This window comes from Cyrtonyx montezumae, unplaced genomic scaffold (genome assembly GCF_038088225.1).
Source record: "Cyrtonyx montezumae isolate F1298 unplaced genomic scaffold, pur_monq_1.0 scaffold_13, whole genome shotgun sequence".
Classification (NCBI taxonomy): domain Eukaryota; kingdom Metazoa; phylum Chordata; class Aves; order Galliformes; family Odontophoridae; genus Cyrtonyx; species Cyrtonyx montezumae.
The window spans coordinates 4,093,836-4,120,520 of NW_027071859.1; the positions used below are offsets into that span (position 1 = coordinate 4,093,836).

At 44.0% G+C, this 26,685-nt stretch overlaps 2 protein-coding genes across 3 annotated transcripts in view; both read right to left on the bottom strand.

Annotated features, from left to right (window-relative positions):
* Positions 1–320: 320 nt before the first annotated feature.
* LOC136045250 (serine protease 55-like) lies at positions 321–14,572 on the bottom strand. Its single transcript, XM_065731078.1, has 5 exons — positions 14,446–14,572; positions 12,779–12,989; positions 11,284–11,525; positions 9,838–9,962; positions 321–626 (listed from the first exon to the last, which is right to left on the bottom strand). Exons 1-5 carry the CDS (start codon positions 14,570–14,572, stop codon positions 321–323), a joined length of 1,011 nt encoding a protein of 336 aa, XP_065587150.1.
* Positions 14,235–26,685, bottom strand: part of MSRA (methionine sulfoxide reductase A) — a 265,726-nt gene continuing 253,275 nt past the window's right edge. For both annotated transcript variants that reach the window (XM_065730528.1, XM_065730529.1), the window contains one exon: positions 14,235–15,911. In XM_065730528.1, the coding sequence (XP_065586600.1) occupies positions 15,747–15,911 (165 nt within the window). In that variant the 3' untranslated portion in view covers positions 14,235–15,746. The remainder of the gene's footprint in view (positions 15,912–26,685) is intronic.

A 26,685-nucleotide genomic window follows, 5' to 3' on the forward strand; every position in this document is an offset into this window, starting at 1 on the left:
AACCCAGAGATATCCTATTGCTAAACTAATATGCAACCAAGTGACCTAAAATCTTTCTCCCCTTAAGCTCCTCTTAAGGTGCTGCATCTTGACCTTGCTTCTGAGTTAGCAAATAATTGAGACAGATATGATTCTCCTGGCCTGGAAAATCTGGGTTTTTTCAAGTCTCCAGCTCTGCTCACCCTCTAGTCTGAAAGCAGCATCTCGCTTGGGTGTCTGCATCCACCTCAGTGAGATGGAGCAGGCTGAACTGAAATACGACTTTATGACTCTGAAGCAAAAGGAGACAATAATTCTGACTTTTATTAAGTTTTAAAAAATTAGAGTAATACAACTGACAATAGAGAAGCAAACAAAAGGACAATAAACTCAAGAAACACCAGCTGGGCCTTAGCCCCAGAAGGAACCTCCGTGGTACTCAAAACACGTTTAGACATGCCTTCAATTAGGAAAGGTTTCCCCACCATGGCTGTCTCAGTCTTGATCCACTTATAGTAGCTGTAGACAGAAGTGTAGAACTGATAGTATGGCCTTGCCGAGCACTCGTCTCCCCAGCTGATGATGCCGACCAGAAACCACTTCATGGTGTGCGAGTAGCTGCAAATCAGGGGTCCCCCACTGTCCACCTACAGTGTAAGAAAGGGATTAGGGAAGAGGCAAACCTCTGGTCTGTCATAACATCTGCATCTCAGACGCTGATTGGGAAAATCAAACTCCGTTCCAAACTCCTGAGGACTTGGGGGAACAGGGACTCAAAACATCAGTTTAGACATGAGATTCCTTGCAGCACTTGCAAGATCTCAAATGCCCTTTGCAGCCACCCTATGAAGGGGACTGTCCTCACTTGAAAGCTGAGAGGACATCCAGTTGCCTATATGACCTCTGAATACAACCTAATGGGAAGAGAAACCAGCACAAAATGCACCCAGCCACATACAACTCTTTTCTTTACAATTATGTACTGTGCAGCCCATGTTCTGCAGTGGGTCCAAATGTTTTTTCTATCCTGTCCCCAGTACTTTGTGTGGCCAATAAAAAATTAAATACAGACGTTTCACAAGACAGCCAACTTTCCTGGGGAGTGCTGCCCTTCTAAACTTCTGCCCTGAGAATTATTTTAAACATCCACGGATTTCCTTGCCATAGCAGCCACCCTAAGCTAATCTTTGTCAATGAATAGAGTATTGGCTGTTCCACTCAGAAAGCATGGACAAGTATTAGCACAGGCTGCCCAGGTTGGTGATGGAGTCACTGTTTCTGGAGGTGGCCAAGAGCCATGGAGATCAGAATCACAGAATCACAGGGATTGGAAGGGACCTCAAGAGATGAAGTCCAACCCCCTGCTAAAGCAGGTTCCCTACAGTAGGCGTGGCAACGAGGGACATGGTTAGTGGGCATGGTGGTGTTGGGTTGATGGTTGGACTAGATGATCCTAGAGGTCATTTCCAGCCTTCATGATTCTACAATTCCATGATTCTATGCAAGACATCTGCACTAACTAAGGTTTATGGCAGAATTCCTGCTCATTTCATCAAACGGATGATCAAGGCTCAACATGCGTTTATCTTCCTTTTTTTCTTCCTATTTTCTTCTAGATGCAATATATAAGCAGGAGAGGAAGAAAAATGAAGGCAAAGGGAGAGCACATGTTTCTTCAGCATCCTACACTGTTTTCTCTGAAGTGCTGTTCCTATAGATGTGTGTCTGTGTCTCAAACAGTGGTTTTGGGCCCTTTGTGAAGTCAGGATCTAAAGGTGTTTCTCAACTCTGTTTTGGCCAAGAACTTGTGTGATTCACACCAATGACCCTGCAGTGACCTTGGACCCAAGCATTATCAGTGCTCTGGGCTACACCATCCTGTTTGAATGAATGAGCATCTTCTAAGCTGTGTGAGCAATTACATTACTGGGAATGTTACTGCTAATTCCCTCAGGGTAGGAAAAGGCCAAACTTATTATCCTGGTAGCAAAAGGAAGGCACTTTGGACCTCCTACAGGGAGATAAATGAAGATGGAAGAGTGAGAGTGACACAGCAGTGGCTGGAGATCTCTCATCAGTGACACGTTGGGGTAAACCATGTTGGTGTCTCCCAGTAACAGAGATGTGAGTTCTGGCAGAACCCCCGCACACAGAATCACAGAATGTCAGAATCACTTAATGGTTAGGGTTGGATGCACCTCTGGGTCCCAGCAGGGCCACCCAGAGCAGGGTGCCCAGCACCACAGCCAAGGGCTTGGCGAGATCCCCATGGAGGAGACCCCACAGTTCTCTGCTCCCTGTGCCAGGACTCATCTCTGCATAGCACTGCTTCCACTGTCTGCACAACAGATCTATCTCATACTGCCAATTTTGGAGGCTATCCACACTTGCAATGGACCTTTCTCCCAGGGCACTTACACAACTTGATGCTAGTTAATTCCTGACACCTTGTGACTTTCCCGGGGGGAAAAGTCTTATCACATTTTGTAGAGGCAGAGAAGGGACAGTATTTGCACAAGGCAATGGCAGAACCAGGAGCCAAAGCCAACCCTATTCAAAGCTATTGATCATGCAGTTTTCCTTTCAAATGAGATGGTTTCCTGTTTGCCTCCTTAGCTGTGTTTGCTTTGTTCTCTGCCCAGTTGGTGAGGAAAGGGAGAGCTGTCTGCAGGGCCTGGGGGACCATCAGCTGAGAAGAGTGATTTAAAAGCTTCCCAGAGAGGGAGTTAGGCAATGCAAATCCATTTCTCCAATCCACAAACCCTGGGACCCGAATCCTAATTCAGATACCTTTCCGTATGGACTGAGATGGTCTGTGCCATGGGTGCAAAGAGGAGATGCCACTTCTCTCAGCTTCAGCTATTTAACTTAGGTGTCCATCAAAAAGAGGGATAAATCATCCTTTCTACTTAATTATGGCATTACCCCACTTGAGCTGGGAGCCTGATTTTCATAAGGCTAAAGACAGAGAAAATAAACTCATCTCTTGGACACTTCTGAATATCCCTGTATCCACCTTAAGCTCTCAGCAAATTTTGGCCTAACATTTTCCATCTTTGTGTAGGATGTAGTAGCACTAGTTTAATGAACCTTCAAGTTAACGACTGAAGAATTTATCAAGCCCTGGTGGCGAAATGCTTCTGTTCAGCAACATGCCAGATAGCTGCTCCTACCAGTCCCACAGGCAAGCTTCTGGACAGCAAAATAACTGGAAATAGTATCTTTGCTTCTGTTGCATGTTTCCCATAAACTGTTGAATGAGTGAAAGGCAACACAATCAAATCGGATGCATGCCTTCCACAACAACATGTTAATCCTCCCATTAGGAGAGGTGAGAGCAAAGATACAGCAGCTGTAAATCATCCTAGTTGTGTAACAATAGTCACAGACTAACAAGGCACTTTGTTCAGTGAGGCTGATAAAAAGTTTTATCCTTTCAACCACAGCCAAAGTCTTTTTATAAACATCAAGAGCCTTTCTGCTGACTTCAGTGGGCTTTGGAGCAAGAGCATAATCTTCCCTTCATATCTGTATTCTTGTCTGCAAAATGGTAATTGATCAGAACAAACACATTCAGCCACATAAATTGTCTGAGGTGGGAGAAGCTCTGGGGGAGGGAGAACAACCCATCTGATACTCATTAGGTGGATACACAACCCTTGCAAGTCATTGCTGGTATCTTTTTAATACGGTAAACTCTGTAAATTGGAGAGATTCAGCATGTGAATAAGAACATTCACCATTAGAGCTGCCCTGGCTGCAGGAAGTAAAGGCTTTTGCAGAGGTGATTTCTTCAGCTGTTTCACTGTGAACAGGCTATCTTTAAGGGAAGTCAGAAGGAAGGATGCTATGGCCATTTTTAGCACACAAGTGTCAAAGACAAATCAAGAAACACGGGGCACTTGAACTTCTCTCACGGGACCCCTTTGAGATCCTAGCTGAGAGCCTTCACCTGCTCTGTCCCTCCATCTCCTCACTGGAAAATGGGGAAGAAGAAGGCCTCACTCCCCTGACAGGGACATCCATTAGTAGCCATGGTGGCTCTAAGTAAAGGTGGTCATAATGCATCTGACCAAAGACCTGTGGGACCCAGACTCCTGTCTCTGACAGATGTCTGGAGCAAGTGCTTGGGAAGGAGAATGAGAATCAGGGCAAGTGCTCACAGAGTTGTATTTACATCACAGTGGTTAATAGCCTTTAGAGAGATCTTCATCCAGGAAGTTATCTAATTGCTTTTTGAATTCATTTATCCCTTAGGATAAGTACCCGCAACATCCTGGTCAGGGAGCTCCATAGTTTAATTATCTGTTGGATGAAAAAGTACTTCCTTCTTCTTGGTTTGAGTCTGCTGCCTGACACAGTCATTGGATACCCCATCCTTCACATGTTTTGGACAACAGAGACAAGAGAACAGCCCGTGCTGTTCATGGCTTTAGAAATCTGTGTCATGCTCTCATCCGACATCTGACAAGCCTCAGAGTCCTGCTCTGCTATCTCCCTTTCTGCAAGAAGCTGCTCTGTGTCCCTGCTCTTCCCACTCTACTCTCCTCTTTTCTAACACTGCCTTCCTTCTGAGATGAAGTGGATGGGAACTGCAATCAGTACATGATGTAGGGCCTCCAAGATTACTGCCCTTGTATAATGTGCATTTGTTTCACTACCTGTTCCTCTCCTAATAACTCATTATGCTCTCGTTGCCTCTTTGACCTCCACAGAACCTCGAGCTGATGTTTTTGAAGGACTATCCAGAGTCACTCTGAGATCTTCTTACATGGTAATAGCTAATTTAGAGCCCATTATTGTATGTGTACAGCTGGAGTTGCTTTTCCCTGTATTCATTACTTTGCCCTTACCAACAGTGAACTGCATCTGCTGTTTTAACCTCCAGACACTGAGAATAATGAGCTCCTCCTGCACCTCTGCACAGTCCATTTTAATCTCGACTACTTTGAATAGTGTTGTGGCATCACCCAACTTTGTCTTCTCAGCATCAGCCCTCCCTGAGCAGCACAATTCCTTGCACAGATTCCAGTGGGACTCCTCTCCAGAGCCCTTTCTCCCACCAAACCCTTCCTCCATGCTGCCTCCCTTTCAAACTGAAGCCCTTCCACTCAATGACAGCTCACTTTCTGCATGAGCCTCTGGTGAGAAATCTTGTTAAAATAATTTTGGGTATCTGGGTGCATTATATCAGCTAGATCATCCTCTGCCACATGCTTGTCAACTCCTTCAAAGAACTGGAATCTATCTGTGAGTCATGACTTCCCCTGAAAGCTGCTTGACTCACAGTAATTGAATGAGAAGAGGCTGCTCTGAGTCATTGCATTTGTCCCCCCACTCCAAGGACAACTGCTCACTGGGTTTTCTGTTCAGCTGGATCCAGAGATGTTCTGCTCCACCCTCCCCTTTCACTTCTCCATTCAAATAGTGTCCAACCCCATTCATGCAAACCAAGCAGCTTCAGTTTGAGGGATCAAAGGCCAAAACTCTAGTAGAGGTGTGGGGCACCATCAGCATCTCAGATCCTTGCCTTAGGAAGGAACAGCTTTCAAGGATAAAAGAAATATGCCACTACAGCTAGCATGTGTTCACTTGCCTGCCTATATGATAAACCAATCAGTTGAAGAAAGCTCTACCAAGCCAGCTAGCTCTGAATGCCAGTCCCCAGGAGACCTTCAGCTGATAGATGACCTCAGACCTCATGTAGATACTCTCCACACCTACAGACTGCACTCACACCATCATCCATCCACCTCTGCGTGTATATTTTTAATAGCTAGAAGAACTGACCTGGTTTGTGGCCCTTGCTTTACTTCTGTGACCATTAAACTGCATGAAGCCAAGTTTCATTTGCAGACCTTTCCTTCAAAAAATTCTGTTTTGCAAGTTTTCCTTGGCAGCTCTTGAGCCTCGTTAGCACAAGTAGAAGGATGAAAGAGCTTGTGAAATGATGCAAGTGGTTTAGCTCTCGCTCTCAGGAACAGAGGAAGAGCAGTAGGGACGGTTTCAGCTCCAGATTAATATCACATCTCCAGGTGGGTTCCAGAGCAAATGTTGAGCTTCCCACACAATCGTGTCACCACTGGGGTATGATTCAAAATGGGGACATCTGGATGCTATGAGGATATCATAGAAACACAGAAGAATCATAAAATGAATTGGGTTGAAAGGGATCTCAAAGATCATCATATTCCAACCCCTCTGCTGTGGGCAGGGTTGCCAACTACTGAGCCAGGCAGCAGATCACTCATCCAAACTGGCCTTGAACACTCCAGGGTCAGGGCAACCCGTGCCAGGGTCTCACTGCCCTCTCTTAAAAACTTCCCCATAGATTGTGGGCTATCTATGACCACGTTGGAGACTTCCTTGTAGGGAACTGTCCTGCCTTGGAGTCATGTATCTGCCTGTGAGCTTCAGTGATCAGTGCTCCTACAGGGATTCACCTCATTTTAAAACAGATTTCTGACACAATTCAAATGAATCACACATTCAGAAGTACTGTTTTTCTCTCCATTAATAGAAATACGACTGGCTAGATGCAAACAGCTATAGAAGAGACATTTCATGTTATCAGATAAATCTCACCAAAGAACTACTGCTATGGCTGTAGCTACATGGTGTGAGAGGCCTTAGCATCCCAGAAGCTACAGAGTCTTTCAGAAAAGCCCAGAATGGTTGGGGTCAGGGGCACCTCTGCATTCCTCTGCTCCTCCCTGCCCCAACAGGACCACCCAAAGCAGGGTGCCCAGGAGCCTCCACTTCCCTCTGCTCCCTGTACCAGGGATCTGGCACCCACCCAACACAGTGAAGATGAGCTGGAATAATCCTACGGCCTGTTTGTGGCCCCACGGTTATTCTCTCTCCTTCAAGTTTGTCCTAGGTCCCCTGCATCTCCTGCTGGTCTGAACTGTACAGGAACTGACATCCAGCAAGACACATGCCATCCAAATCACCACATCTCTGAGCTACCCTTGAAGAAGCTCTCTGAAATACAGTTGGGTCATTTAATGAATTTTGTCTGGATAGGCAAGACACTGAAGAGGCATTTGCTTTGCAAGTCCCTTATACTCTTATCTTTCATGTTACTATTGCATCAGGGCCTAACAAAAGGTGCTTGAGAAAGCAAGGAATTAGACATCAATTATGGTTTGTGAGGTCATGGAAGAAACATAGCACAGAGAAAAATGACACATAGGCCAGCTCTAGTGTCTGTTCTTTAGTACTTGTACTCCACAAACATCCGTTAATGCTAATGTTTATGACTAAATAGAACTATAAGTCAATTATAGATCCTGTTAGTGTTAATTCGTGGTCAATCTATATATTTGTCTGAAGAACTGCTTGGGAATTGGTATACAATAGATTTTTCTTTTTAAGTGAATAGATTTTTTTAAAGTACAAATACTCAGGAGTTCTGCTACTTGATCTCCTTGAGTTATAGGAATACAGTCAATGATCCACAAATTAGTTATACAATGATGGCAGCTAGTGAAACAGCCTGAGCCTTTCGATTCATGCATGACCTGTGCCACATACCAAGGAGTATACGAAGTTTTATCAGAAAAATAAAACTCCTACATGACACCTTGGTGAAGATATCTATGTGGCTCTGGTTGCTCATAAAAAAACAACTTGCTGCAATGGGGAAAATCCCACACACGAGTGGTACAAAGAGTAAAGGTCAAGCATGGTAATCCTTTGGATCCAGATCAGATCACGTAGCCTGTGGTCACGTGATCTGATCTGTCTAGCACATGTGGCAACTTTCCTACCTTAGCCTAGCTCTGGGCATGAACAAAAGCATCCTCCTTCCTACTATGCATTTTCAGATATATGGGCAGGACCCACACTTAGTAGCATGGACAGGAGACTAAAATATGAAAGGAGTTCTTCTTCTATCACCACATTACCCAGAATTTGTCCAGTGCCATTCAACAACCTCAAACCCCAACCACGAACAATGCTATTAATTCTGCCTAGGTCCCCCAACATACAGAACTATGTTGGTATGACAAAGTAAGGCTCTACCAGTTCTTTATCTGGCAGTCCACTATGAACAAAACAGTAGACTCCTGAACCAGTCTAGCAAGGCCAAAATCACAGAAACATAGAGTCAAAAAGTAGTTTGGGTTGGAAAGATGATTTAGTTCCAATCCCTCTGCCATCTAGTTCCAACCTTCCCCATCCAAACCCCATTGGTGCAAACCATCCGCCACCAGTAAAATACTTCCCCTCCAGAAAGTTAGCAAACCCTGATGAGAAGTCACATTACCTGTTCCACCTCTGAGCAGCCTTACTTCTAGCTTAGGGTACATTTTAGTCTTGTTTTCATTATTTCAGGTTGCAAGTCATTTCTATCTGGCCAAACTTTCACTAAAGTGGGCAGTTGCTGGGTTATGAACATTATTATACATCCAATCACTCTGTACTTCTACAACTTGGAAAGCTCACATTTCTAGTTCATTTCTCAGACTGCTCTAACATTATTGTAGATCAAAATAGCACCCTCGTCAGTTTTCTGAATGCAGGAGATTCATTTTACTTGTAAGTGCTCTTGCAGTTTCACCAGCATAATTCAGATGCAGAACTTAAAGCTGGGCTGGGAAGTGCATTCTTTAATCATGTTAATGTCATCCTGTGGCAGTTTTCTTTTTTAAGTTTTTGATTGAATTTAATGGAGGTGAAAGTCACTAGATGAATGGCTTCACAGGCAGACACTCTCTACCTAATCAACAAAAACGATTTTCCAAAGGGAAAAAAAAATATTTAAAACATTCAAAGCAAAAATATGGATTTTGCCAGGAAAAGCTTCCCCTTCCCTACTCAGCTATGAGCAATCCACACCCATGTCTCTGCTGCCTGTGCCTAAATGTAAAGGATCTTTTTGAGTCCTGGGTGTTGCACTATTTCCCTCAATGAAGAATTCCTACAGGACGAGGCTGTGATTACAAGTGTCTGTCTGTCTGTCCCTATGCAAACACATGTTTTTTGGCTCTCAGATTTTGACATCAGGACAGCCATTCCATGTGTGCAACATGTTCTGAGGACACATATCTGGGTGAGGTTTCCCCATTTCTGGGTTGCAAGAGATCTCTGGAGGTCATCTGATCCAACAAATGTTTGTTTCTGCTTCCTCCCCTTAGCAGTCCCTTATATCAAATACTACTTGAGCTCTATAATTTAGCTTCAGAACTTCACTATCCCATGTCACTGACCCACTGCAATATGTAAGTAGTTTTGGAACCCATAGACAAACCTGCCATGCTATCTAAGGACATTTCTGTCAACACGAAGACCAACCTTTGAAAGATTTCAAACATTCATACAATTGTAGAATCATTAAGGTTGGAAAGACCGATCATCTAATCCAACCAAGAACCCGTGCTTGTGACCATCCTAGACCATGTGCCTCAGCGTGGCATTCACACTTAAACATTTCCAGTGATGGTGACTCCACTACCTCTCTGGGCAGCCTATGCCAATACCTCACAAGAATAAAGCTAAACACTCCTGGATTCATTTTCTCACCCACCCTTTTTGTTCTGACCCTCCTGGAGAGGCTTGCCTGTGTTGTTTCTGTATTTAACCTGGTAACAGAGCAGAGCTCCCTGTCCTAAACCTGAAGAGGAAGCAGCCCACACTGTGCTGAGCTCCCATAACCATACAACTACCATTGACCTCCAGGAGTCTTGTACCCCACTGCCTGGATCCATATGCACTTGCTGTACACCAGACAGGCAGGTTTGAGCTTCTTGCCCTGGCCTAGTGCAAAGAAGCTCTAGCAACCCTATGAAACCATGGGAAGTGTGGATGTCTGTGCCCCCAGTGGCAGTGTGGCCATCCTGGGGGATGGCTTACCTGGCAGGCTCCACTCTCCAGCTCAACACATAACATATCCTTTGGCAGCTGTGGCATCTGCTCCAAGCACCGCTGCTGGCTGATGAGCTTCATCCTTGCCTTTTGCAGCACATGGGATGATGACACTGCAGATGTTAAACAAGCAAGTGAGAAGAGAAGGCTCATCAAACTCTACAGAACCTCAAGGAAGATGGGACTCAAAGGTAATTTCTTAAAAGACAGAAATTTTTCATGCTCCTTTCCCAGCTAACATGGGATCCCTCCATGGAAGTGTCCACGAATTAAAATGCTTTAGTGTGGGTGTCTCCAAGGAGGTGGCTGTATGTCTAGCTGAGGTATTGTTGATGGCAACCAAAAGGGAGTCAGGCTGGTGAAACCTAGGGTGCCATTTCAGGGATGTCCACCTACAAAAGTCAAGAAGATACCCAATTCTTCCACTCACACAAGAACAACAGGTTGTATTTTTGGTATGACCCATACCACACCAACACACAACCTGATCACCAAACCCAGCTTTGCCAGTTTTTCCTGTGAAACATGTCCCAGGCAGAAGGGCTGGGCACCAGGGCTAGGTGCATTAACATCCCATGAGGTGGTTTGGATGGCAGAGGCAAACTTAGACAGGACTCTCACCTCCAGAGCCACACTGTGCACTGGGCAAAGAGACTGAATGCCTGGGAATACAGCCAGAAAAACTCTGCAGCATTGACCCTTCTTTTCTGTTTCTTAAGAGCACATTACCTTGGTGAAATCAAAGACTTTCACAATTAAAACACAGCCTTGTGTTCTGATTACTGTTGTATGAAGTGAATGAAGCATAAGAGGGAAAATGCAGAAGTTCAGAGAGGAAGCAGTAACCCTACAGAGCAGAATAGCAAGGATGAAATGGGATGTGAGCTTACTGAATCAGGGAGGAACTGTTAAAGCCCCAAGGCACCACACTACCCAGTCTGTCCTGATTACCTCTTTCCAATAATGAAATAGTTCATTAGCTATTCAGTGGTATTTGTTCAGGATAAGCGTTTTGGGTCACAATCAGTGCTGGAGCTACTTTAACTAGGGCTTAAATGGTGCAATTAGTAATAGTAATCTATTTTTCCAAATGAAGAATGAGAAGAGGTGGTCAGAACCATCAAATCAATGTGTTTAATAGAGGCATCTTGCGAAAGACAACCTTAAATCTTCATTTCTCTTATTCAAGACCACTTTAGACCCAATCTAAATTTCTAAGCTTGGTTGGAAGTTGCCTTACTTTGTGTGATCAGAAAGTCAAGGGAGAAAATTGAGTTCTTGGTGGGCTCTAAGATTTCAGCTAGAACACACGTGCTCACGTATGTGGGTAACGCCTCACAGAGGGAGAACATGTGCTTTAAGTTGGACTCAACAATCTTTGAGGTCTTTTCCAACCTGAGTGATTCTAAGATTCTAAGTGGATGAAAGCCGCACCTCTCATTCCCCATCCAGCAACCCAGCAGTGCTGCCATGTACTGATGTTATCCACGTAGGGAAAGCAGATGGGGAGTTTCTCACTGCTGAATTCAATGGGATGGTCGAGCATGATGAGAGCAATATCATGCTTCAAAGTTATTCTGTCAAAGTCTTCGTGGAGGATCAAGATGCTTGGCTCATGTACTTCCAGTGGGAGGTCAAGGTCAGCTTCCCCCATTACAATCTTAAGATCTGGTGGCCTTATAAACAAAGAAAAAAAAAGTAGTATACATATGAGCAATTGGAAAGGCTTTGTATTAGAAAGGCTGATGTGTCTTTTCCCTGAGCAAGGTAGGGTGGTGCTCTGCAAATACCAGGAGCAGGTTAGCTACAAATATCACAGAAATCAGCCCTCACTTCCAGGCAAAGCTAATTTTCAGGTGGAGCAGAAAAAGAGGCAGAAAGTGAAGGCAAGCAAATTCTAAATAGCCCAGATAATCAACAGATGGAAAGGACTAGGTGCTCGGGATAGCAGGGCCCAGGTCTGGCTGCTCCGTGACCACACTGTCCCTTGTCAGTTGCTCCAGGATGTGGTGCCACAGGTCATTTATCACTAAACAGTCCTGGCTCTTTAACCTGCCTTATTTTGGAGGGCCAGACTCTACTTCATTCAGCATTGCATAGGGTTGATTTGCCCAGAAATTGCTGGATTAATATCAGACTACCCATAAGATAAAGGTATTTGCTCTATGATACCAACAAAATTTGGTGCTTAGAATAAATTGGAGCGGAATATACTTCTTTTCACACAGTACCACAACATGTGTTGATGTAGAGAAACAGTTTGGGGGGCCATAAGAACAACATCATGGCTATTTATAAAAGGCTGCTCACACTATCCTTCAATATACTCCCAGATCTTCTGGCTATGAAGATTTTTGCAAATTTCTGTCGTAATGCCACCTGTGATCAATAACTGGTCTTTTTTTCTTTTTCTTTTTTTTTCCCAAAAAGGGAAACACTCTCAGGGCTCTCCTTCTGGCTTCATCACATACATTTTGCACATGATCCCAAGGACATATATATCCTATGCCCTGAAGAGCAGTGTTATCACTCCATCATGCCTGGGCAGTTCTCTTTTTTACACCAGATAGAGTTGAGAGAATATAATAGAGTAGAAGGAATGGGATGGGATGGGATGGGATGGGATGGGATGGGATGGGATGGGATGGGATAGGATGGGATTAGAATACTTGAGTTGGAAGTGACCTACAATCATCTAGTTCAACTGTCTGACTTCTTCAGGGCTAACAAAACACTGAAGCACATTATTGACTAGCATCTCCCTCCCCATTTTCTCTCCTCAGGAAGTTGTAGAGAACAACAAGGTCTCCTCTCAGACTCCTTTACTCCAAACCAGGCAACCTATATTTCCTAAGCTTGTCCCCTAAGCCTCTACTCTCCATCCCTTTTGCCAACCTTGCATCCCTCCTCTGGGCACAGAAGTACTCACACTTCATCCGCAAAGCAATGGGCTGCAGTCAGGATCCACAGTGCACTGATTATGCTCCCTCCACAGATGTGTTTCCCATTGCTCTGGATGCTCACTTGCCATGGGAACTCTCCAGCCTTGGCATATCTCCCATTTGTGATCCTCTTGCCAGTCCACAGAAAGGACTCGAAAGATGGTCGGAGGCCACACTCTGGGTACAAAATAAGACACACTGCTCATGCGTGCCTGCAGCACTGCCTATGCTACTGAATTAGAAGGGCAAGATGTAGGTGAAAGCACTGGTCCTTGATAATCCTTGCTACTTGTTCAAGAAATCAGACAGGACGATTGTATTTACCGCTGTATGAGAATTCAGACTGCATACCAGCCGCTCTTCTCTGCTGGTCACTCCTGGCAAACGTATAAGTTCTGGAAAAACTACCTGCATGGATGCTGCCAATTAGGGAAGTTAACATCCATGAAGTAAGGAGAAACCTTTTCATTCCACTCTTGGACCAATGCTCCTCACAGTACCCAGGACAAGTGGTGCTTCCACAGCCACATCCCTCTGCAAGGGGCAACCAGGCTACTATGTCACACAGTTCCAGCTGACATCACAGTTGATGCTACTCCTCTGTGATGAGGAGGGAAAGCTCACACTGCTCTGGCCAACAGCTCAGTGACTTCCACAAGATTTAGTATTTACTTTAGTTATGATAGAGATAGGGCAGCATTCCATCCTGGACTGAATTTCACCGAATATCACAATAGTGGACTTCTTGGGCTGGGTACTGTAGCCCTTCATTCTCAAAACATCTTTCTCTCTCCAAAGACTTTATTTGTTGGTCCTGCATCAGTTTTCACCTTTGAGAAGCAATGGAGCTTATCAAAACTTGAATGAATTTTCCCCTCTCTGTTCAGGCCATCTGTACATTTATCAGAATAAAGGAGCAGTTCTGTGGTAGGGCCAGGTTCAAATAGTGCCAAGTCAAAGATGCTGAGGCAGCCACTCCCATCCTTTCAGAGAACTGTGAACAAGAGTGGCTTACAAAACCAAGCCCCGCTTAGAAAACCAATCCACAAATTTGAATCATTTCTCCTTCACTGATTTTATCCTCTCTACTCTTTGTACCTCCAACAGCAACTGCAAGAGTTGAAGGTCAAAATTCCTCCATAGAGTACCTCCATAAAATAAGGGAACAGGACTTAACTCAGACAAGTTCAGAGCAGTATTAAGGACAGAATGGTGTTTTCTCCAAACACTTTTATGATACAATAACTGCAGCAGAGAGTAGGAGAGGAGGGAGGGGAAAGGACAGAGGGAACCAGGTAACATTTTATGAGCACCAGAACGATTCAAAATATAAAGTGTTTTGCCCTGTACATTGGAGCAAAACAGGAGTTACCTTTCCGAAACCTGAATTGCACCAAGGTTAAAAATGCATAGGAAAGAAGTCAGACTTAATTTTTCTCTCTCTTTTTCTTCTTTTTTTTGCTTTTATGTCACACCGTGCCTAGGAAATTGGATGAAAGTGCTGGTTTCCTTGACAGTGAGCAATAGAACAATTCAGAGGTAAACACTAACAACAAATGGGAACCAGTTGCTATGGCAACTGGAAAGCCCAAGTGTGATGTGGACACATTCGGGGTATCTCCAAGGAGCCAAGGCCCTCCAGCCAGTTCCTTACCCAGCAAGGGTGTAAGGTGTGTCCCAGCCACGGGCTGCAGTTTCTCCAGGAGAATAATGTGGGAGACAGCATCAAAGGCTTTGCTGAAGCCTAGGTAGACCATGCCAACAACATTTCCCTCATCCATCTGGCGGGACAATTGATCATAAGAGGAGACCAGGATGGTGAGGCAGGTCCTGCCTCTCATGAACCCATGCTGGCTGGGCCTGGTCTCTCAATTGTCCCACGCTTGCCATGTGATCTCACTCAAGATTATCTGCTCCATAACCTTTCCTGGGACCGAGGTCAGGATGGTGGGCCTGTAGTTCCCCAGATCCTCCTCACAGCCCTTCTTGTAGATGGGAGTCACATTGGCAAGCCTCCAGTTTCTGGGACCTCTCCAGTTGACCAGTAAATCTCGGTGGTGACACCACACGCTACTGAAGTACAAATAGTTAATCACAGGAATTATTACGCTAGAGTACAGCTAGTATACTCCTCTTAGTGTCACGGATAATAATACTGATTGTAAAAAGCCCTAGTGTTTAATTAGTAGGCTGCAGCCTCTTTTAATATTTGATACTTTTTCCAGATCTTCCCAGACATACATTTAGAGCCATGGAACACACTGGAGATAGCATTTTTCTTTCCTGTCTTTGTAATTTATTGTAGTGCAGGAAACCAAATTGATTTCTCCTTGTGTTTGTACAGTTTTTGGAACTGTCAAAAAGAAGTATTGCATTACAATTTTTACTTTTTCTTCCTAAAATTGCTCCAGAAAATAGGCACTGTAGGTGATATTACATGTTGCTGCGGAAGTGGAATTGTGAGAGAATTACTGATCTTCTAAATTCATCATTCTCAAAGACATCAAATTACAGGGTTGTGAGAGCTAAGATGAGCTCAGCCATGTCTCCAAAAGTCAAAGCTAAAGCATGAACAAACTCATCAATCCAAGAAAATAAGTATGCCTATAGCCATTAGCTATGCCTAATGGGTGCAGCCACCCCCTAATCCATCCCTTTATAAGCATTTCAAGCCAAACTTTAAGAAGTTTCTTTCCTCTCCAGATTGCAGGCTTACAAGGAAACCAGGGAACTGCACAGACCAAGAAGCTGCATTGGCCAGCAAGCAAAATTTCCGTATCTCTTTGGTTTTTAATGTCAACGAATGGGAGGCTGCTCAGATTACAGAAAGCCACACCACCAGGCTTCCCAAATCTTCATGTGCTGATGCTGTGGGTACTGGAGCATCTCTCAGTGTTGTCAGCCTTTTTGGAACAACCCTCTAGAGCAAAGCATTGGGGGTGCCACGAGCACAAGCTATTTCTTGATCCCGATTGGGCAGGAAATCCCCGTTCCCCCGAGGCCACAGTATCCATTGGGGTTCTTGCTGAGGTACTGCTGATGGTAATCTTCAGCGTAATAAAACTCTGGAGCCTCCCGGATTTCTGTTGTGATGGTACCAAAACCGCTTTCTGTCAATACCTGTCAAGAGACAACATGGAGATCCATTAGTGGTTTGGCTTCCCTGCTGATGAATGACATCGGGTTTCCTCTCGGAAGGAACCACAGGCATCTCTCAGCACCTGGACCACACTTAGAGCACATCCCTGAGAGCCTTTTATCCTTGTAATTTCACTAGGAGAGGTTGTGGACACCAAAGTATGTGTCGGTGAGAAGGGGCAGTGCACTCTCCACCTTGAATGGCTCATTTGTTTAATTTGCTTTCGCCACACATTGGTTCTCTCCTCTTTATCAGCCACACCAGGCAGGGATGTGGTGCCATCAATAGAAGAAGAGACGTGCAAGGCTGGCAGCCTTGCAGGAGTCCAAGGACTTCACCTGGCCAACATCTCAGTTCGGAAATGTGCTGTGTCCAGTCAATCGTGCTGAGAAGAGTTCTGGGATGAAATCTGAGCCCCACTGACAGCAGTGGGAAATAAGGACATTCAGGCTCTTTTCACTGTCCCTGCAAACTCTTTCTTCAAAATGAACGATTCCATCATGAACAGAAAGGTATTTTTAAGTCAAATGGTGTCTCACTTCTGAAAGAAGATCTGCCAGTGGGTGGACCAGTAGCAGTAATCACTTTGCAGGGACAGGAGAAAGAACGTGGGTGGGAGTTTTAAATTAGTCTTAAACTTCTTTCTGATATCCCCTAGCTGAATTCAAAACTCCTGGAGGTTTTCTGATAGAGGAAACTTCTTTTTCATATGAATTGCTATGCCATTTTACCTACTGAATTTTTCATTTGGAAGGAAATTGCTAAGCACCAACCTTTTGGAGCCAGTTCTCATCTCAGTGGAAACTGCTCACTGCAGTCCATGATAATCTTATAAGCACTTTAATTGGTGTCAGACTAGTGTTTACTGTTGTAAAGTATATTTCTAAATCACTGGACATTGGTAGATCTGTGTTGCTGTCAGCCAGACCTTGACAGCAAGATGATCATTAGCAGATAAGCTGATTACCAGACAAATGTGTGCCATCTCATCATACTGACAGGGAAACCAATACAAGAAAGCCACCACACAGGGTCAGAAAACCAGACCTGGAAGGACCTATAGGAAGTCACCCAGTCCGACTTCTTTAATCATGACACAACTCACAGCAGCAAGCAGATCTTAGTTTAACTATTCCTCAGAGATCTTCAGAGATGGACATCCTCTGGGTTCCTCACTGATTGCATTCCAGTATTTTCCATCCTGGCCTGGCCACGAGTAAGCCCACAGTTTTCATTTAAACCCACTTTTTTGTGGGTTTATTCATTCACTGTCATTCATCATGACTGTGGAAAGGAAATCATTCCCTTTCTCTTTTCAGTGGTCTCCTACATCCTTGGTGTCCCTTCAGAGAGAGGGATGACATATCAGGAAAGTATGTAAATAATGCATTAATGAGTACTTAAACATTAAGAGGGGAATATCTGGGGCCAAAGAGCCTTAAAATACCCAACAATAGGGTTTCTTAGCTCCTGCCTCAGTACAGCTGAGTACTGATGTCATTTAGGAGATGGTTGCCAGACAAGGCTGACACCAGTCCCATGTACTCAGGTAATTTCACTTCCTGGAGACACATTTGGCTGTATTCAGCTTTCTACCAGGAGTTAAGTAATAAGATAAAAAAAATCTCTAATGGACTTGTCTGGGGAGCCCTTCAGTTCAGAACCCAACAACTAAATTCTCAGTGCAGATGAAGAAGTGGACTTGCTAATTCATATTGTGATGCCACATCTGAACACAGAGATAACAAGCCCTATGTCACAGGACTCCAATCTTGTTTTCCCACATAAAATCACTGATTCCAGTGATTCTTCTCATTTTTTCATCTTTGGGACAGGTTTTGTCCCAAGGGAACCAGGTTATTTACGTGTCATAAAAACATGAAGTCCTGTCTTACAACAGGTTGGCAACAACTCACACAAAGAGATGTCAACACAATGGCTTTAAGAAAGCAATATTTTACTTACTTCCTAATGTTTCTAGCAAAGAAAAGCACTTTTGACATTATCTTCACTGCAGAAAGATGGCACAAGCTCAGTCATCATGGGCATTAGTCATTTACTTGCTACTGTAATGCTGCAAAGTTGCCATCCCCCTTGTCTGAGTCATGAGGAAGCTGCTGGAGGGATGGATATTTTTCTACTGTGCAAAACAGTATTTGTTACAGATTTGTACCTGGGACTTTTCCATCGCTGGCCTCATTTTTATTTTTCCAGTTAGAAAATCCATTCTGTTCAGTAACATACCACAAGGGGGCATAAACATCATTTATCCCTTTCAGAATTACTAACAGCCTATTAAAACACGGTGCGCTGGATAGAGCAGAAGCCCAAGACAACTCATTATATTGCTCTTTGGTCATTAGCAAAAGATACCAGCACTGTTTTCAGAGTCAGCAGGAACCCCAGGCTCCAGTGCTTTGCCAAACACTACCTTGAATGTTTTGATTTTAAATGGGAAAATATTTTCCTCACACTGACTGTGTCAGTGCAAAGATAAAAACATCACTGGGAAAGATGATGAAGTTCATGATGTGTTGGCTCTGGCAGGTGTAAATCAGCACACTCTTGATTGATTTCCTGCCGCCAAGGCAGATGTAATTTGACAATAATCCCATTCTAGCAGACTTTTCGATCCTCACTTTTTAGTCCACACAATTCCCAAGCTATCAAGTGTGAGCTCCCAGCACCACATGGCAGCCACATGGGCTGCTGCAGCTTTTGCATGCAGAAATGGGAAGGATCAAGTGAAAGAGAATGTAATTCTCTTATAATATCTCCAGGGAGGTTGTTGATGCTCCCTCCATAGAGGTATTGAAGGCCAGGCTGGATGGGTCAGTGAGCAACCTCGTCTGGCTGGAGGTGTCCCTGCCTAGAGCAGGGGGTTGGGACTGGGTGATCTCAAGGGTCCCTTCCAACCCAAACCATCCTACAATTCTATGATATGATTCTATAATCCACCACTAGGACCTTTCACAGAGTGCAGGAAATTTTTAAAGTACTCTTGGATCCTTTTTCTTCCAGATACCCCACTACAGTTTAAATAGAACAAACTCGTTAATACATTCAAGGGACTTCTGTGCCTTTCACAACTCAAGAGATCAGAGTGGAAAAGCACATCCATCCTTTTCTGACTACAACCCAGCCCCAAAAAACCTTGCAGGTTTTAGAACAGAAGCCAAACCAAACCAGAACCCAAGTCCTGCCCAGCCAAAAAGGACAAGTTTGATATTTGAGATCAGTGGTGGAGCACAAAAGCCTTTGAGCCAACACTAGGAACCTCAGCACTAAACAACGTGTACTTCTGGAATGTAAAAGGTTTTGTTTGATGAGTTTTTTGATTTATTATAGCCTGCAAAAGTGTTTTTTTTTCTTTTTTTTCCCTGTTGTTTGCTTTAAACTTGTTGCCTGGCCATGCCATTACATAGAACAGCCTCTGCCACAAAAAATGATTCTTACTCGCTCTTTCCATGGCCATCTTAATTCTTTGCCTTCCTTCATTTCTTCTGCAGGCTTCAGTGGCTGAGGCTGTTTAGACTCTCCACTCATAACTCAGGTCAACCTTCTCGCCCTCTTCTGCATCCTCTCTGTTCTATTTTATCGCCTCATTGAGAAGGGGTGACTGGAATTGCACTGTGTTCAAAATCACCGTGGTTTTTACTCAGTGGTGTACTTACATTTTCTCTTTCATTCTCCATCTCTTTCCCATAAATTCTTTGCATTCCACTTGCCTTTCTGACCCCTGCTCAGCACTGAGCAGATGTTTTCAAAGAACCATCTGCAATGACACCAAGACTTATTTTGCGGGTTAATTTAAACCCTATCATCGTGCCTGCACTTGACTTTTATCAACATGGAATTTCAGCAGCTATTTTATTGCACAGACATTTGATACCATCAGATTCTTCTGCAACTTTTTGTCATAATGTCTGCTTTTGCTTACTTGGAATAACTCTATGCCATCAGCAGATTTCAGCCCATCATTGACGACTGTCTCCATTTTCAGCTCTTTTATGAGGATATTGAACTGTACCAGTACCCAAGACATATACCTGGTAATCTCCTTTCATTGTGAAAACTTCCCTGCTATTTGTATCTTTCATTTTCTATCTATAACCAGTTATTCAAAAGAAAAACTTTCCTCTTAATCCTCAGTAGCTCTCTGCCTTTCTCTCAGCCAATAACTTCAAAAAAGCCTATGTGCAAGGCACAGGTTTCCTCTTCTAAAGTCACATGGATTCTTCTCTGATACCCAACCTTCAGTGTAAAATGTCTTTAAATCTGCTGGATCTCCTCAGAGATGCCCACTTTTCAGCCCTTCAGTAGCAGGTCTAATTTAGATCAGTCTACCCACAATGCTGGTGTGGAAGCCATTTCTATTTTATGTTCTTTTCCTATCTGCAGCCAACCACCATCCATGTGCACCAACTTGCCACTGTTGAGCTGCTTTACCATGAATCTCTTTGGTAACATGAACTTGAGACAGCCTCTCCAATTTTTAACTGTGAGTTGGTGTGGGAAACCCCAGACTTCTCAGTTGTGAGTATGGATGTGAGTAATTACAGAGCTTTCCACTATGGTGTTATCCGTCTTGTGTCCTTTATAGACAGCTCAAGCATCCACAAGCATCAATCAGCCTCCAGAACTGAGATGCTAAATGCTCAAATTTCATAAGGAAAACACGTAAGTGAACACGTTTCGATGTATAGGCTTGAACCACAGTGGGTTGCAGTAATCAAACCCTATTATTTTCCCATTTTCACTATGCCAGTTGGTTCTCCAACCATCTGCCATTCAGTACTCACAACCCCATCTCAGCTGCAGTGCGAGGTACCCATGATGTGCAAACACAATTAGACTTTGAGGGACCTCCTAGTCTTTGGCAGAGAAAGTGTCATCTTCCACATGCTCTCCCTGTCTCACTCCTGGCCTCTCACTGGGTCACTGGGATGCAGCGCAGTCTCCATGTCAGTGAAATCAGTTTGTTTCACTGGCAGCACTTCTGCTCAGTTATGCCTCGTGATGGGAAATGCTGTCCTCAGCCAGGGAGATTGTATGGTAGACTGCCAAGGAATAAACCAAACCAGCGCAACCATAGGGCTGTTCTTCACTTATTCCCAAGCAACCGTATTTAGCACATGATACTTCTGCACTTGGATTTGCTGCTGCCCTCTGAATTGACAGTAATTGCTGCTTCATCTTTCCATAGCCAGCTGACTACAGTGAGCCAAAGTATGTCAAAATATTTAATCATTTGACGCAACAGCATGGCAACAACACATTCAAGGTGTGTGGCTCCTTGTCGATATTCAATGCAAGTAGCTAATCCTTACAAAGTGCCTTAAGAATTTGGGATGAACTGTGCCAGAAACACCAGATACTCTTACACCTCCAAATACTTGAAGGAATAGACTGATGCTTTGGCTTGTTGTGCTGAAAACGCATGGCTCGTGGAAGTTTAGAGGAGGGGTTGAACCCACTTCTGATTTTGATAGAAAAAGCTTTAAAATTGGTTTTGTTAAGTGAAACCATTTAATTTTCTGAGCATAAGCATTAGTGAAGCAGTGGAGTATTAATTGGTTTCTAGCATTTTGTGGCTTTTAATAAAAACAGCATCATCCTGTGCGTGATTCACTGTGCACTTCAGAAGCAAGCGTACAGCCTGCACTCAGCTTCAAAATGCAGTTTGTTTCATGTCCCATTGAGTTATGTGAAGCCACTGTCGTTCCGATGGACCCTCTAAATATTGTGGGCTGGGGTTCAGGTTGGTGATGTTAGAGGTCTTCCCCAACCTCCACGATTCCATCATTCTATGAATACTGAAATTCACCTCTCCTGCAAGGCAGGCCTGCAGTGAGGATCAGCTTGAGGAAGTAGCATAAAAAGTAGCATGAAGCTTCAACGCCGTGCCATTAAAAGAGGTTGTTCCCTTTTAACTTTCATTTGCCAAGCATCATGTAGAAATACCTCTCGTCTTCTCTAAGGCAGCCTGTCTGCAGAGATATATCTGATATATCATTTTCAATTGTTTCCTTTGTGCTGACTTCATTTGGCCGCAGCACTGCACTGGTAAACATTCTCCTGCTATCCTAGCTAACATTATAATTCATTTTGCTGTGCCTGGCCCGGTCTTCTCTATGTCACTTAACTGAGGTTGGTTTTTCCAACCTAATCAATGTCAACAGCCTCTGCAGAGCCCTGCAATTGGCTGAAATCATGCCTAGCTGGTCAAATCTGCATTTTCATCTGTGGAGGTGAGCTCTTTTTTAAAATCAAGCTTTTACCCCCAGCAAGCCAGCTGGGCAGAACCATGCAGAACCAAGATCCTTTCTTCTGGTTCCATTTACCCCTCTGCACAGAGGACTGAAGGGCACTGCTGCATCCCATGCATCAACTGTTTTGCACAGGGAGTGCTGCACAATTAGCTAATGCTTGCACAGAGCTTCAGAGCTATGTAATTTCTAAGTATTATTAATACCCTTGCAGGAAAGCTGTCTAACCTCAGAACTTACTTTGCAATTGCAAATTGGACAAGATTGAGACTGGGAATGATTTAGCTGGGCTAGCACAAGTTCTGCATCCTTCATAATGTGGGCATACAGATCAAAGAGCAGAAATGGTGAAACTCACTGGCCTCACATCTTGCTTCGGTCTTCTCTGTGAGAGAAAACTAGCTGCTATGTGACTACAGGATAAATCTGGAGACATAATCATCCTGCAGGGACCACACATAACCTGGTCAAAGAGGAGAAACGCTGTTACCTGGCTCTGTTGGAATTGTTTATACGAGTGTATTCTTCTAGGGCAGCAGAGGGAAAATGCAGATAAGAAAGAAATACAACAGATACTCAAAAGATGATGGTGCAAAGTGCTAAGCTGTAGAATCTTGATTCTAATCTATAAAGCTGCAAAACTGACTCTGTCGGAGCTGTGAGCCTGCTGAAAAAAAAAAAAACCCACAAGAAAACAACATACAGCAGAGCACATCATCTAAACAGAGTAAACTGCACCTAGATGGAGACACAGCCTCACAAGCCCTAGGGGAAAACAGTACGTATATATATATATTTATATGTAGTCTGTTTTGTTGGTTTGAAGATCTGCTCTCTCTGATAAACACTTAGCTTGAAGGAGGCTGTCTGGTCACTCATCCCTGCCAGAGGGGAAGGAATTGCTGGGCCTGGAGATAGATCAGATCTGCCAAGGTAAATCACTGCTGGCCAATAGCCTGGATATTAACATAGCCAAGGTGCCAAGTGGATGTGCTCTGAAGGTGCAGGAAGGATCAGAGATGCAGTTACTCTGATATTTTCTACTCTTTTACATTTGCATGTGCTTCCTAGTTGCCCACAATGATCAGCTACACCAGCTGAAATGGCACACTTATACAGACAGACCAGACCTCTTTGCATCTTCCAGCACTGGAAAAAAATAAACAATGAAATTGTCTTGCATCATATGAAATGAAACTGACAGTGAAATAAAATCTGTGGTTCCAGTTTTTTCTTTTGGAAATGAAAAGGAAGTTGTATCCTGCTCTCTATCGTATCAGTCTAATTCTGGATTCAAAGTTTTTGCTCTCGATACTGACTGGTATAACAGGATCAGCTTGACCTGCAGTCTTTACAAGTCTGACCTGCAGCATACAGCTTCCTGAACACCCACCCTGCCTTCCCTTGAGGGATGAAAAATGAACGTGAAGAATGGCAACAGAGGGCATTTAGGAGGTATGAGAAGATAACCTTAGCAAAGATAAAAGACATCTTGCTCAACTAGCATCTGGGAACTAATTAGGTGTTGAAGGAGCCATTGAGAGGGCTGGAAATTCTGTTTGTCTAGACAATTTTAACGTAGCCAAACAGCCTTTTACTGCACATCCTGCATGGATAATTTATGACGGCTAAGAAAAGATACGCCCTGTTCTGACATGCAGGGATCTAAAGGTAAAATCTATTTCATGGTCTGAGATGGCAGACTGCTCTTCACTGAACACTCATCCATTATCTCATATTCCTGAACTGAAGAACGCTCTGAACCAAGATGTGGACACGGATAACAACCCACATATGGATCAGTGAAGCTCTGTGCAGAATCATCTAACCCAGTGCAAATGTGAGTTGGTGTCTCTATGCACAGCAGTCCTGAATGGCACTGAGAAGATAACTTGGTTCCAACTGCAGCATAATGCTAAGATGAGGCAAATCCATGCTCTCCATAAGCAAAGAAAAACAGTCCATATCAACATGTTCTGTTGGTAAGACTCTGCCACCTCCGCTAGGTCAGTTATCTCAGGACCATGCTTCACTGCAAAGTGCAGACCAAGCTGCACGATGCATATATCCTTTGCAGTAAATGGGAGTCACTACAATTATTTTTCATTCCAGGAAGTCAAAATGTGGAAGTAAAAATGTTCATTATGGACATGGTTTAGAGAGAAATGTTGGTGATAAATGGACAGTTGGACTGGATGATCTTGTAGGTAATTTCCAACCTTGGTGTTTCTATGATTCTGTGATTTAATACACGTAAGTCCAAGGGCTCAGTTTAGCTCTACACTCATTGTCATCATTCTATTTTTCTAACAGGAGTGAACACGGGATTTATATCAAGTTTTTCTTCCACAATGCATTGGCATGACAGCTTCTCAGGAAAGATAAATTTTTAAGATGAATAAACAATTTACCTCTTCTTAAATGTGTACTGAGAGATACAGAGAAAACTTCTGCTGTAACTGTGAGGGAAAACCTTCAGACAACAAGCACAAAAACTTACTTCTGAAATCCTAAAAACTGGTACATCAGAATATCTGAAAGAATATACTTACAACAGAAGCTGTTGAGCAACTTGCATCCCTACCACTTACTGTGCCTCTAATACTGAGCTCTTTTTCTTCCCCTTCCCCTTCCCCTTCCCCTTCCCCTTCCCCTTCCCCTTCCCCTTCCCCTTCCCCTTCCCCTTCCCCTTCCCCTTCCCCTTCCCCTTCCCCTTCCCCTTCCCCTTCCCCTTCCCCTTCCCCTTCCCCTTTCCCCTTCCCCTTCCCCTTTCCCCTTCCCCTTCCCCTTTTCTTTTACATATGGCACTAATGCTAGCCAACGTCTTAAATCCCATTTCTCCTAGCAATTTACAGAAAAACAAACCCTGGCCAAGGGTTTCAACCAATACCATCTTCTGTCCCAAAAAAACACATCAAGCTTGACTTTCTGACTCAACCTGCCTAAACTGCTCTGAGCTGTATATTAAATATTCCACTTAAATGAGCTCATCAGAAATCTCTTCTGTGCTCAAATGCACTGTAAGGGGATGGGATGATGAGGGAGTGTCATTTGGAAAAGTCAGCATGGCTCTACTTCACTTTACTTGAAATTATTTCATCTATGCTACATGTATAGGTCAAGACTGAACACAGCAAAGCATAGTAGTGTGTACAACAGCCTGGATAATCCATCTTTATCTCTCCAATGTATGTAGCACGGAATGGGAGGAGAAGCAGGCTGTCCATCCCCAGGCAGCAGCCATCAGAGAGGAGATGGATCCAGCACAAGATTTGTGCAGCACAATTCAGAGCCTGGCCTACTGCATGTCCAATGCAACATAAAACTGAGGTCCTTCCCCATGGTGAAAAAACATCCAGGTCTGGGGCCACCAGCACAGGAAAGATGTAGAGTTGTTGGAGGTTTCAAGTTGAGGGAGGGAAGATTTAGGTTGGATGTCATGGGAAGCTGTTCACAGAGAGCAGTGAGGTGCTGTCACAGGCTGCCCAGAGAGGCTGTGGGTGCTCTGTGCCTTGAGGTATTCAAGACCAGGTTGGATGGGGCCCTGGGCAACCTGGCCGGGTACCAGATGTGGAGGTTGGTGGCCTTGCCTGTGGCAGGGGGTTGGAACCTGCTGATCCTTGGGGTCCCATGCAACCCAACCATTCTGTGATTCTAAAGGCTGGTGAGAATTCTTGGAGGAGGAGGTGTGATGTCTCTTTGCAGCTCCAGTTCTGTGACATTTCCAGCTGAGCCCTGGTTCAAAATGGAAGCCATCCTGTTCTGGGTGCCTCCACATTTCCAGTCTGGGTCAGCAGCCCTTTCTCACTGACCAGCTGAGCTCTGTGGGTCTTCTTAGGGATTTTCATCTCTACACCAGACCACAGACAGGCTGACCACTCTAAAGCAATTAGAATCCTTCATGATGACAAACTGCTTCAGTTATCGAATATATGCATAATTGCTACTGAAATTATATTCAAAATAGTTACTGGGGAATCCAATTTTAATCCCATACCAAGCACTGAAAAGTCAAGAGAAAGGTTTTAACGAGAAGATAAGCTGTTCTCTATAAATAGGAAAGGACAGAAGAACACAGAAGGAAGTGTGAGGAGGGTAAAATTGCACAGTGTTTTGGCTTTGGACTCCGTAAGGTAGTGAGTATGAGACAGTGTGAAATACAAAGAAGCCTTTGTTGTTTACATCTGAAGTTTAAAAGTGGCACAGTGTGAATAAACAAAGGATGTTCCATGAAACACTGCAGCAGTGACGTGCACACTCTGTCTGAGCTCCAGAAACCGCATGTAAACAGAGGCATCGCCTTCTTCTTTAAGAAAAGAAGGAGGTAAACTTTAAAGCTTGCCTTCCAGAAAATCTCATTTTCCCAGATCTTTAGGCTTTTGATAGGCTTTTAAGTGGCAGGAAACACACAGGCTTAATAAGACTCAGATCTGGATCGTTTAGCATTTGCTTTCAGGTTGGTTAAGCTGCTTACTGACGATAATTG

What these genes read in the sequence shown, in the direction of transcription:
- LOC136045250 (XM_065731078.1), bottom strand. Translation starts at nt 14,572, where the DNA reads ATGGATGAGGGAAATGTTGTTGGCATGGTCTACCTAGGCTTCAGCAAA. An exon ending in CATTGCTTTGCGGATGAAGT is followed by an intron (nt 11,526 to 12,778) that starts GTGAGTACTTCT and finishes TTTGTTTATAAG; the next exon opens with GCCACCAGATCTTAAGATTG. An exon ending in TGCTGGATGGGGAATGAGAG is followed by an intron (nt 9,963 to 11,283) that starts GTGCGGCTTTCA and finishes TAACATCTGCAG; the next exon opens with TGTCATCATCCCATGTGCTG.